This window comes from Nannospalax galili, unplaced genomic scaffold (genome assembly GCF_000622305.1).
Source record: "Nannospalax galili isolate Female #2095 unplaced genomic scaffold, S.galili_v1.0 scaffold72, whole genome shotgun sequence".
Lineage (NCBI taxonomy): Eukaryota > Metazoa > Chordata > Mammalia > Rodentia > Spalacidae > Nannospalax > Nannospalax galili.
The window spans coordinates 7783458-7796020 of NW_008336933.1; the positions used below are offsets into that span (position 1 = coordinate 7783458).

The window sequence follows — 12563 nt, forward strand, 5'->3', positions numbered from 1 at the left end:
AGCACATGTTAAAGGAAAGCTATATTAGAGGGGAGAAAAAATTACACGGATACATTTGAAAGCAATGGAACGTTCCTTCCAGCTCCAAACTGAACAACTACAACTATTTGCAGACTATAGGGAAAATAACTCTTTTTTCAATATTCATAGGACCTTGCCTTCCTGATGTAGTGGTCGGGAGAGGAGACAGAAACACTGAACTTACTGAGAAGCAATCAGTCAGTTCACATCTGAGCCATGATGCCCAGATAATAGACAGTTTGCACTGTGCCATAATGAGGGCATGAACCTTTCCCATCTCTCACTAGCTATTTCTGGCTTTTTTTTTTTTTTTTTCCTGCAGGCACACGTAATTGTTAAATTGGCAGATGTTACATTTAGTTCTTCACCTCTTGGAGGCGTGTCTTTTAGTGGCAGGAAACAAGTTTAATTAAAATATACATACACTTTCACTTTCTTCCAAAGGCCAATTTGGCCTGGTTACACTGCTTCCATTTTAGGGGAAACTTGAATTTCTGTTTAGGAGAAAAACGTTTTCCTTAAATATTTTGTAGAGGTCATGGGCCCAGCATACAGCTCAAGGAACACGCCATCATCTGGGACAAAGAAAGCTTTCCATAGCAGGCTCGAAGAAATCAAAATGCTTGGAGCCATTTCAGAACTTAGAAGGGAATGTGGGCTTATGGGTGTTTACAGTCCCTCAAAGAATCATGAAGACTTTATCTCCAGCTGCTGATGTTGCTGGGAAGTGGTAGAGTCTCTAAGAGGGGTCCTAATGGGCACCTAGGGGTATTCTTCAACAAAAGGTGGTGACATCTTAAGGGTTGGATCCTAGTGGGAGGACAGACCACTGGGGGCTTTCCATTGAAGGGGATATTGGGACCTAGTTCCTTCCAGCCTTTCTCTCTCCTCTCTCTCTCTCTCTCCCTCTCTAAGAAAATTTCTCTATTATGTCTGTGTGCATGCCCACATGCCACAATGCATGTGTGGAGGTCAGAGGACAACTTTCAGGCCTTGGTTCTCCCCTTCTACCGCATGGGTCCCAGGGATCAAACTAGCTTGTCGGGCTTGGTGGCTGGCACCTTTACTGGCTGAGCCATCTCACTGGTCTCATCCTGCCTCTCTTTTGCTTCCCAGTTGCCATGAGGTAAGCAGCCTCTTTGTCAGCTTCCACTACCGTATACTGGGCTACCATAGGAGCAAAGCATCCAGGTTCTGGCTCATGGTACCTGCTCCCCTTAGTACCTCCTTCTCCCTGCAAAATCACACCCAGTGTGATTCTGGCCATTTCTCTTACTAGGGCCAATTGTATTTTGGCAAGAGGCTTTTAAATACTAGAACAATTTCCAGCTTGCGAAAATGGAACTCATAGTGAAAGCTAAGGCTTTGGACAGGACATGAGGAAAACACACTTTTGGGGCCAGAGAAACCTTTTCTTTTTCTCTCAAATTATGCCCTTAGAGGAACTGTTGAGTGTGAGCATACTCACTCAGCTGCGCCAGGGCTCAGCTGTGTATAAGACAATCCCTATTTAACTGAAACCTGGACTCTGGATCAATGTCTCACCGGCTGACGCCCCCCGCCCCCCGATGGATGTGTGTGGCACACATCCTGTTTCTTCTTAGTCTAAGAAAAAGGCCTGCCCTCTACTCTCAACTGGCAGGGCCCTTTTTCTGGCTGACTGGCTCAGACCAGGTTAGATAGGACCTGGCAGCTTGGAGCTGACACCTATGGATGCTCCTTTAAATTGACCAATCCAAAATTAGAGAAGGGGAATCTTCTCCGCACTCCCCAAACACTTAAAAGGCCGGAGCCCTCCTGGGGCCTTTGGAACTTTCAGTTTCTGAGTCCCCTGTCCACTTGTGTAGAGCTTTTCTCTGTGTGAGTGTGTGCATGTGTATGATTCTTCAACTTTCAATAAAGTCTGTTGCTTGTTGCTCTCTATTGTGTCTGAGATTTTTCCCCCCACCTTTTAATTCTTTAATTGACAGAGAAAATGAAGCCAAAAGAGACAGTTGATAACAGAATGGCTGGGGTCCACACATGCCTTAGGAAGCCTGTTGCAGTCATCCTGAGCTGCTGGGACGTGTCAGGAAGAGAGTCTCCCAAGGATCTTTACTGGTCACAGGAATGTACTGAGAAAGGAATGGGGCAAACGTCTGGAGTCAGGGGAGTGCTGAAGAGTCAGAATGGCTTCCATGGCTGGAGGTTTTCTCCTAGGATTGGCATGACTCTGCTTGTTTTTCCTTGGCCCACAGAAGGATGCTTGGATTGTTTTTGTCGGTCCACAACTCAGGAAGCTTCAGATACTAGTTTAGAGCTCTGCCACTTCACCACAGGTCAAAGCATCAGGACTTCAGTCATCGACTGCAACTTCCATAACCATGAGCCAAGCACCCCTTTTCTCTTTATAAGTTGGTTATTTCAGGTATTTGTTACAGAGATGGAAGGTTGACTGACACCGATGAAAGTAAATGAATGTGTGGACAAGAGGATGATGATGCCTCTTGGTGGAGTTCCGTAGCTTCTCTCCCTCATGGTCCAAGGGCAGGTACAGCAATGACATTTTCTCAGCAGTCTGATTTTAGACAGGCTACTATCCTCTCAGCTCTCTGAGAGCTGCTTACTTTGTTCTAGCTGCCAACACTTGTATCTGGAGAAAATAATTCTTTAACTGCAGCATTGCATGAAGATTCATTGAACAAGCCATGATGAACAGGTGTGAGCCAACTGTCTTTATTCTGAGTAACAGGAAGTGTTCTTAAGGAGTTGAAAAGGAGGTCAGTTCGATGAGATGTGAGAAATTATAGAAAGAGAGCCATTAAAGAGTCCTAGAGATTGTTAGTGGTGAGCAAAAGGGTCCTTAGAAACATCATTTCAGAAATTTTATTACATTTGTGGGGAGCTGAGAATATTTGACCCTGGGGCTAAGATTGGTAGGCGGACCCTTGACGAGTTTCTTTGTGGAGTCGCTCTTGGTAGGTGAGTCTGGAGGACTTGGGGTCCCCATGGGGGCTGAGCTGGCTATAGTTTTTCCTGTAGGCCATGGTCAGGAGCAGATGACAGTAGCGTTGGCACAAGCCACAGTAGAACGGTTTTCATTATACAGTTTCAGCAAAACATGGTATTGTCCCTACAAGTGACACAGGTAAAGCATTAGGCATGTGACTCATGGTACCAGTCAACCACTTAATAAATACAGTCAGTTCTCTGAATACAAGGCCTCTGCACCCACATATTCAATGAACTGCAGAGTGAAAATAGTTGGAAAAAATTGTTCCTGTCCTGAAAATGTATGGACTTCTTTTTCTTGTCATGATTCTCTGGACAACACAGTATAACATAATGATTTACATAGAACTTATTTGATATTAGGTTTTATAAGTAATCTGGAGATGATTAAAGTAAATCCAAGGATGTGGATAGGATAGCTTGTAAATACCATGCTATTTTATATAAGGATTTGAGCTTTTGCAGATTTTAGAACACTTTTATTACATTTATTTACTTTATTGTATGTGCGTGTGTGTGTGTGTGTGTGTGTGTGTGTATTTGTGTGGGCACTGATGCACACGTCACAGAATTTGCATAGAAGTCAGAGTACAACTTGTGGGAGTCAGTTGTTTCCAACTGCCATGAAGGGCCCAGAAATCAAACAGGTTATCAGGCTTGGTAGCAAACACCTTTACCCAACAAACCACCTCATTGGCTCTATCTGTGAATTTTGGTGTATGAGAGGGTCCTGGAACCCAACCCCCATGGCTAGTGAGGGACATTTGTATTTATTGAGCACCTTTTGTGTGCTAGACATGGTTCCAGACTCTCGGAAGGAAATAGAACAAGACAAAACAATTCCTTACCCCGTACAACTTACATCTCATTGGAAGAGATGAACAGTCCACAAGGTAAGAAATAATGCAGAACACCCCAGATGCAGGCATTATGGAGAAACTCATACAGGAAGCGGGTAGATAGGAGAGCTAGGTGGGGTAGACTGATGTTGGTTTGTAACTTTAAGTAGGATGATTAAAGGGAGATCCTACAGAGAAAATGATCTTTAGGCAAAGGCCTGAAAGAGATGCAAGAGGGTGCCTTGCTGCCGTGGGGCTGATTCCTTCATATTTGATAAACAGACAGTGGGTCAACAGAACTTCAGGGAGAGAAGGCAGAGGAGAGGGAGTGGGGAGCCCATAGGAGGCCAAGGTCTTAGGGCTTTGCTGGCATGGTGGGGTATTAACTTCAAGTCTGAAAGGGACTTGGGTGTGACAGTTTTCTCAGGTGTGCTGGTAGTACCTTTCTGTTCTGTTGAAGAGAGGCTGTAAAGGGAGAGGATGAAATAATAAGTGTAAACAGTAAGCAGAAGGTGACAAATACAGCCATCCAGGTGAGAGAGAGCATGACTGATTTGGTATGGATGAGAAGGGTGGAATTATGGGCAGATTTTGATAAGAGGGGCTGAATATGATTTGTTGCGAGGACCTAAGTGGGTGGGAGGGGATGAGATAGGTTCGGAGTGACACTATAGCTTCTGACCTGAGCAAGTGGGAGGACAAAGTATCATCTGCTGAGATGGAGATGACCCTAGCAGGAGCACAGAACCAGGAAGTCCTGTCAAGTCCCCTCCCAGCCACTGCACTCCAGAGCGGACTCCCTTCACTTGTAGTTGGCATACAGTTGCTTAGAGAGGCCATGCTAGCTGTGCTGCATGAGGAATTGTGGGAAGATCCCAGAGGTGGACCCACTTTTGTCTTGCTCTATGCTGAAGCCCAGCCTAGCACTCAAATGCCATGTGCATAATGGTAGTGTCTCTGCAGACGCAGCCATCAGAGAAGAAAAGGCCTGCAGTGGTGGGAGTTAGTGTCAAGCATGTATGAGAAATGCCTGACACAGCTCTGACCTCCTGCCACCTAAAGCGGGAAAGGGGTTTAATCTGTTGACAGCCAGCAGGAAGAAATAATAAGACCACCGGACAGAAGTTGCACAGGAGGCAGCGTTATTAGAACAGAGTAACTTGCCAGCAGTTAGCAATGGATCAGAGGAGAATGGATATCCCAAGACTGGGAATTGATTTAAGGGAGTGGAACTGTGTGCTGGAAGATGCCCTAGGTATGAGGATTGATTAGCTGGACCTTTGGGTACCATTCACCTTGAGGGTTTTGAACTTTTATAGGTGAAAAGCCAGGCAGATGTAACTCTATAAGCAATGCCAGGAATTTAACTAAAGCAAGCGTAAACAGTAGAGAACTAATTATGAGTAAAGGCCAGCTGATATTTATATCCAATTGTGTCATCATCATCATCATCATAATCATCATCATCATCGCCACCACCACCACAACCACCATCATCACTATTCACTCTTCTTTTAACGTTCTATGTGTATGTAAGCACACACCCTATAAAACTGTAGCAAACCAAAAGGGTTCTTCATTACTGCTTTATGAGTCTAAGAGAAGATAGAGTATTTGAAGGAAGGGGCTCTAGATTTACAAGAGACGCATCCTGCGGTATGATAAGAAAGAGTATTCAGGGAACTGAACCTGTGGCACAGAAGACCAAGGTAGAGACAATGGACGGTGAACTCCTTTCTGCTGCTCAGGAGGCCACTGGATGTACAGGTTAGACTTGTATTTGCATCTTTGGCGATTCATAGTTCAGGCTGTACTTATTGGTTCTCCATATCTTTGGAAACCCAAAGGATCTCCAACTTTCAATTCAGAAAGGAGCAGGCATAGGCCAATACAGGATTACAGGTTTACACATTTAAAATAATATTTTATTTATTATTCTTTATTTTATGTGTACAAGTGCATTTCCTGCATGTGTGTAAGTGCACCCATGTTGTAAAATGCCCGTGGAGGTCAGAAGAGGGTATCAGATCCCTTGGGAATCAAACCCAGATCTTCTGCAACAGCAGTCAGTGCTCTTAACCTCTGAGCCATCTCTCCGGCCCCCACAGGTAGGACTTCAATATGGGTCAAAGGATTGGGTGTGTTAAAAACAAACTGATAGAGAAGACTTTGAATGTTCTCAGCACAAAGGAGCGATAAATGTCCGAAGTAATGGCAAGGCCAGTCACCCTGACATTGATAATTTTGCACCATGTGCATATCCTGAAATATCATAAAACTCTATGAATATGTACAATTATGCATCAATTAAAAATAAACTTTGAGCCGGGAATGGTGGCGCACGCCTTTAATCCCAGCACTCAAGAGGCAGAGGCAGGCGGATCTCTGTGAGTTCAAGAGCAGCCTGGTCCACAAAGTGAGTTCCAGGACAGCTGGGGCTACAGGGAGACCCTGTCTCATAAAAACCAAATAAATAATAAATAAATAAATAATAAAAAATAAATAAATAAATCTTTGATGGGGCTGGAGAGATGGCTCAGTGGTTAAGAGCACTAACTGCTCTGCTAGAGGACCTGTGTTTGATTCCCAGCATCCACATGGTGGCTAACAACTGTCTGTAACTCTGGTTCCAGGTGATCTGATACCCTTTTCTATCCTCCTCGGGCATTACATGACATAGGTGCACTTATACACATGCAGGCAATACACTCACACACACAAAATAAAAATAATAAATAAAATTTTTTTTAATTAAAAATATTTGTGGTATTGTTGAGATGGCTCACTGGTTAAGAGCACTGGCTGTTCTTCCAGAGGACCTGGGCTCACTTTCCAGCACCCACATGGTGGCTAGCAACCATCTGTAGCTCTAGTTCCAGGAGACTCCAAGTCCCTCTTCTGACCTTGGCGGGCATTGCATGACATGGGTGCACTTAGGTACATGTAGACAATATACTCATACACATAAAAGTAGTAAAATACTGAAAATAAATAAAAATAAATGTTGGGATGGGGTGGTGACTTAGTCAAGTGTCTGCTGTACAAACACAAGGACCTGAGTCCAGATCCCCAGAACCCATGTAAAAAGCCAGGGATGGCATTGTGCTCTTGTAACCCAGCACTGGAGTAGAGGGGCAGAGACAGGGGGATCCCTGAAGCTCATTGGCCAGCTAGCTGTCTGAATCAATGAGTTTCAGGTTTAGTGAGAAAAACTGTCTCAAAAAATAAAGGTGGACAGAGATTGAAGAAGACTCTTGACATCAACCTCAGGCCTCCAGGTATACACACACCCAGGTAATATGTACATAGCCACACTAACAAGTGTATACAACACACACACACACACACACACACACACACACACACACAAATAAATATTTCATTTAGAAGAAAAAGAACAACCAAGGAACTACTGAAGATTAAATGGTGAGTGGAAAGGATTTTTGTCAAATAAGAACCTCCATTAGTACACAGCCCATTTCTGGGGGTTTAGAAGAAGGAGGGGATGTGAGTAGATCTTTCAAAATTAAAATGTTCTTAATTGTCTGTTCTTGGGAAAGCAGAGTCTCTGAGTGCTGCAGTTGGCTGTGAGCTTGAGAACCCTGGGTATCCTGTAGCTGTTGGGGCCAGTGTAGACAGCCCCTCTTGGGATCAAGGTCTCCAGTTGTTCTGCTACATAGGCCTGTGTGTAATGTGTCCTGTGAAGCTCTATTTGCTGTATGAGTCTGCAGGTCTGGGTGTTGGTCAGGAGCTTACCAAGGTGTCCACTTCCCAGGTTCAGGGCTCAGAAGGGGAGGAGAACCAGGCTTAGGGCAGGACACTGGAACATGGATTTGGTGGATATTGGACTGCGTCTCCTGGAGCAGTGTTTATTGGCTGAAGACTGTTGGAACTGTGTATCCTGTAAGCATTGTAGATGACTGTAATATGGTATCCCACTTACAATGGCTGTTTACCATGGTTGGAGACTGAAATGCTGTCAGTAGGAACTTTACTTTGTGTTTTGAATTCTCAATTATTTTCAGGCCTACAGCATGCAGTATGAACTTACTTTCATGCTGGGCACAGTGACAGTGAGCCACTGTTCCCAGTCATAAGAGTAAATGATCAAGTGACTAGTTCTCTTCAGGATGTCATGTGATATTCTGTAGGCTGGGTGTATCAAATGTAGCTTCAACTTAATCTCTTTTCAAGTTATAATAAGTTTATGGGATGTAACCTTGTGTTAAGTTGAGGAACATCTGTAAAGCATGTCACATCTCAGAAGGTAAATTTCCTTTCGAAGAGCTTCTGTGACTTTAAGAAGTTCTTTTCCTATTTACAATTCCTAGGAGCTGTAAAAAAATAAAGCTAGTAGTGCAAAATGAAACTCAATGGTTGGCAATTATTATGTCAGTTTCTAGTGGGATATCAGAAGAAAAATGGAAAAAGAAAAAGAATTCAAATAGCACAGATTTAAAGAAAAGCTCTCCGGGAGAACTTACACCCCACCTCCTGGAAGTGAGGGAAGGCTGAGTTTTCCTTTTATGCAGAACTTCTGTGTCACCCTGAAAGGCCTAAGAAGAAAAGTGCTAATTCCCGAGAGCGAAGACTAGGAGCTACAGTTGTGAGAATGACCTGGTAGAAATCCAGCAGGGTCTGTTAGAATGAGTCTGTGAATCAGGAACCCAGAGAGTGGGACACCAAGAAAGCAAACAGATATGAAACTAAGTTGAAGAGAGCTTCAGGTTTCGGTGATGGGAAAGATGAAACTGAAAAAAAATCAAAATGATTACAATTTCATGATCATTTTTTTTTTCTGGTCTTTTTGAGACAGGGTCTCCCTGTAGCTCCAGCTGTCTTGGAACTCACTATGTAGACCAGGCTGGCCTTGAACTCACAGAGATCCGCCTGCCTCTGCCTCCTGAGGAGTGCTGGGATTAAAGGGGTGTGCCACCACGCCCGGCTTCATAATCATTTTTATGTTGCTCCTTAACATTCTTTCAGGGGTAGCAGGGAAATACATTGCTTATATCAGAGTGGCTTGAATTTACACATTTCAGAAGTCATATTATTTTGAACAAAGGAAAATTTTACAGAAAATTCTAGTCTTAGCTTTAAAAAAAAATCTTGTATTTATTATTTTTATTTTATATGTATGCATGTATTGCTTGTGTGTAGGTAGGTGCACCCATGTCATGCAATGCCCGCAGAAGACAGAAGAGGCTGTTGGATCCCCTGGAACTGGAGTTACAGACAGTTGTTAGCTGCCATGTGGGTGCTGGGATTTGAACCCGGGTCTTCTGCAAGAACAACCCAGTGTTCTTAACTGCTGAGCCATCTCTCCAACCCCAGGTTTGAGTACTGAGTGAATGCTCAAGACACAAGCTCTTTATCTACTTGGTGGCACCCTGCTATGACTTGAATGTCCTCACCATAAAGTCTGTTGAAAGTTAATCCCCAGTGTGAGGTCTGAAGATGTGGGACCAGGTGGGACCTTTAAGAAGGCTCTGCTCTTGTGACTGGATTATTTCATTCATGGACTAATGGGTTAATGGGTAGATGGGTTTTCTCAAGCGTGGGTCTATTCTGGAAGCCAGTTTGACTCCTCTTGTTCTATTATGTCCTATGTGAGTCAGAACATTGCAAAGTCCTCATCAGATATAACAGCCTTCAGAGTGGCGGGCTGAGTATGCCTGTCTTAGTTAGCTTTCTATTGCTGTGATAAAACACTCTGACCCAAATCAGCCTAGGGAGGAAAGGGTTTATTTGGCTTATAGCTCACAGTCCATTATCTAGGGATGCTTAGGCAGGAATTCAGGCAGGAATCTGGAGGTAGGAAGTAAAGCACAGACCATGTAGGAATGCTGTTCACTGCCTTGCTCAGCTACTTCCCTTATACAACCCAAGCCCACCTGCTCAGGGATGGCACTGCTCACAGTGGACTAAGGCCTCCTACACCAACCAGCAATTAAGAAAATGCCAATCTGATAGAGGACATTCCTCAATTGAGGGTCTCTTTTCCCAGGCGTGTCAAACCAACAACTGAAGCTAACTAGCACAGTGCCTTTGTTCCTTTACATGTGTGCATGTTGTTTGTGTGTGCAGGTGCATATATGTATGGAGAGTTATATATGGCTGTGTATGTACATGCATATGGAGTCCAGAGGACAACCTTGGGTGCCACTCTTCACATGTGGGGTACCTTTTTTCTTTTTCTTTTTTTGAGTCAGGGTCTCTCACTGACATGAAACTTGCTAAGCTGGGTGGTCAGTAAGCCCCAGGGGTCTTCCTGTTTCTGCCTATCCAACACTGGGCTTATGAGCATGTGCCACTATGCCTGGCCCTTTGTATGTGGGCTTTGGGGATAGAACTCATATCTCATGTTTGCAAGATGAGCGCTTCCCTGACTAAGCTGTTTCTCTAGCACTGTTCTTTATAAATCATACAGTGTTTATTATTCAGTTATAGCAAAAGAAAGTAGGTTACAAACCTAGCTCAGGAGTATGGTAACTAGGGGAACATGCAAGCCAGTGTAGTTTGTAGACTATCCTTCCTCTGAATTGCCAGCTTTATTGGAACATAGCTCACAGTCTAGTGTGGCTGCTTTCCACATGCCCACCTCCAGCACACCTATTCCATATAGCTATATGGAATCCCCAAAGACACCTGCAATTCTGTGGGCAAGATGCCAGCATTTCAACTCCCAGCAGGGTTGTTCCAGGAGGATCCCCAAACCCCAAAGGTTCAACAGCATATCAAATGTTAAACACCAAGTGGACAAAGCTAGCATGCTAAGCACGCCACTTATTATGACTTGTGCTAACATTTTCAACTATGAAACTCCCTGCCTCTGCCTCCTCCTCCTCCTTCTCCTCTTCCTACTCCTCCTCCTCTTCTTCCTCCTCCTCTTCTTCCTCCTCTTCTTCTTCCTCCTCTTCCTTCCTCCTCTTCCTCTCTCTTCTCCTCTAAGAAATCAACTCTTCAATACAATAATCACATAACAACAGAAAACAGAAACCCGAAAACCTTACCTGTGGAATATCAAATCCAAGATTATTGATAGGACCAGCATAGTATATCTGCTCTGAAATACATAAAGCATAGATAACAGTCTTTAAAAAAAACCAGAGATACAGATCATTTATGAGCAATAAAATATGAATAGACATTGATATAAATTTTAATTTCCTGACCTCAAATTTATTCATTCACTCACTTTTGTGACAAACATTGGTTGATTGCCTGCTGTGTGGCAGACATTGGTGATCCAGTGATAGAAAATAGTCTTTGTGCACATGTTGCTGTATTCCAATGGGGAGGCCGACAATTCAGAGGCATCTAAATGAAATGCTGCCTAGACTGTGAAAAGTGTCGAAAGGAAGCATGCAGGGTGTATATAGAGAGGGCAAGAGGCCAGGCCGAAGCTGGGATGCAGCAGGTGACACTTTAAAGCCACCTGTTATAGCTCTTTGACCTGGACAGATATTCTCTCTTTGGACTCAGTTGCTTTGCTTCTAAGACAGGCATTATAATAGAAAAAACAGTACCCACTTCCCTAGCTCTGTGAGGAATTAAGAGTTAACGAATGAAAGCCTGAGTGACAGCCCCTGGCAGTCCTTGGTAAATATTTGCTATGACCAGAATAGGGAAAGGCTAAGTTTGGCAGGATGGCTGGTCATTAGAAACCATGGTGGTGACAGATGGCTGAGTTCTGAAGAAGGAGGAGGAGGAGACTCTCAAGACAAGAACATAAGGACAAAAGCCCTGATATGGGAAAACATTTGAGAGAGTGGAAGGACAGAGAGAGGTGGCTTGAACATTTGGAGACATGGGAGTGATGTTTATTAAGACAGGGGAGTAGGGGAGGAAAAAGTCTGTATGTGTCTGTGTGTGTCTGTGTGTGTCTGTGTATGTGTGTCTGTGTGTGTCTGTGTATGTGTGTCTGTGTGTGTCTGTGTATGTGTGTGTGTCTGTGTATGTGTGTCTGTGTGTGTCTGTGTATGTGTGTGTGTCTGTGTATGTGTGTCTGTGTGTGTCTGTGTATGTGTGTGTGTGTCTGTGTGTGTTGGTGATTAAAAAGCTTGATATCTGAAATAGTTAATAAAAGGTCTTGGAAAGCAGCTGGATATACAAATCAGGAATTTGGGGGAAGAGTTAGGGACACAGCTATGAATATTTGAGTCATTAACCTACAGCTAGAGGTAAAGTCACAGGACAGGATGAGAACTTCTCCTCCATGGAGACAGAATTAACAGAGAAGAGGTGAGGGCCAGACACACCCCCAAGACCCTTCAGCATTCAGAGTCTGGGAGGACAGTTAGTCAAGAGAACAACTAAGGCTGCAGGAGAAGCGAAGGATGAAATCTAGCAAAGAGGCTAAGAGGGAAGAAGGGAGGGGTTTGCTCTTGGGAGAAGTGCAAACATGACTCCCACAGCTGTAGGAGGGAAAACAGTAGAATGGGGTCCCTGTGGGCTGATATGTAAATTGGCTGGTAGGACAGGGCAGGACACCTGATTACTTGGACTTTCTCAGTGAAGATAACAGGCAGAAAGGTAGGAGAAGGTGCTTGGTGTGCTGAGAAGCAAAAGAAGTTATTACATATTCCATATGACAGTGGGGAGGGACATTACGTGAGAATCAGCAGGATTCTTACACCGTTCTCAGGACTTTGTTCTGAGGTTTGTGACTGGGAATTCAAAGACACCCCAGCAGTGAGCTTAGCGTGGCAG

The 12563-nt window shown here is 44.0% G+C and overlaps 1 protein-coding gene across 1 annotated transcript in view; it reads right to left on the reverse strand.

Annotated features, from left to right (window-relative positions):
• Positions 1-2720: 2720 nt before the first annotated feature.
• The window catches only part of Ly86 (lymphocyte antigen 86), a 90297-nt gene continuing 80454 nt past the window's right edge, over positions 2721-12563 (reverse strand). Inside the window, exons 4-5 of the mRNA XM_008831653.3 lie at positions 10865-10917; positions 2721-3133 (exon numbers count right to left, since the gene is read on the reverse strand). Of these exons, the coding sequence (XP_008829875.1) occupies positions 3050-3133; positions 10865-10917 (137 nt within the window). The 3' untranslated portion in view covers positions 2721-3049. The remainder of the gene's footprint in view (positions 3134-10864; positions 10918-12563) is intronic.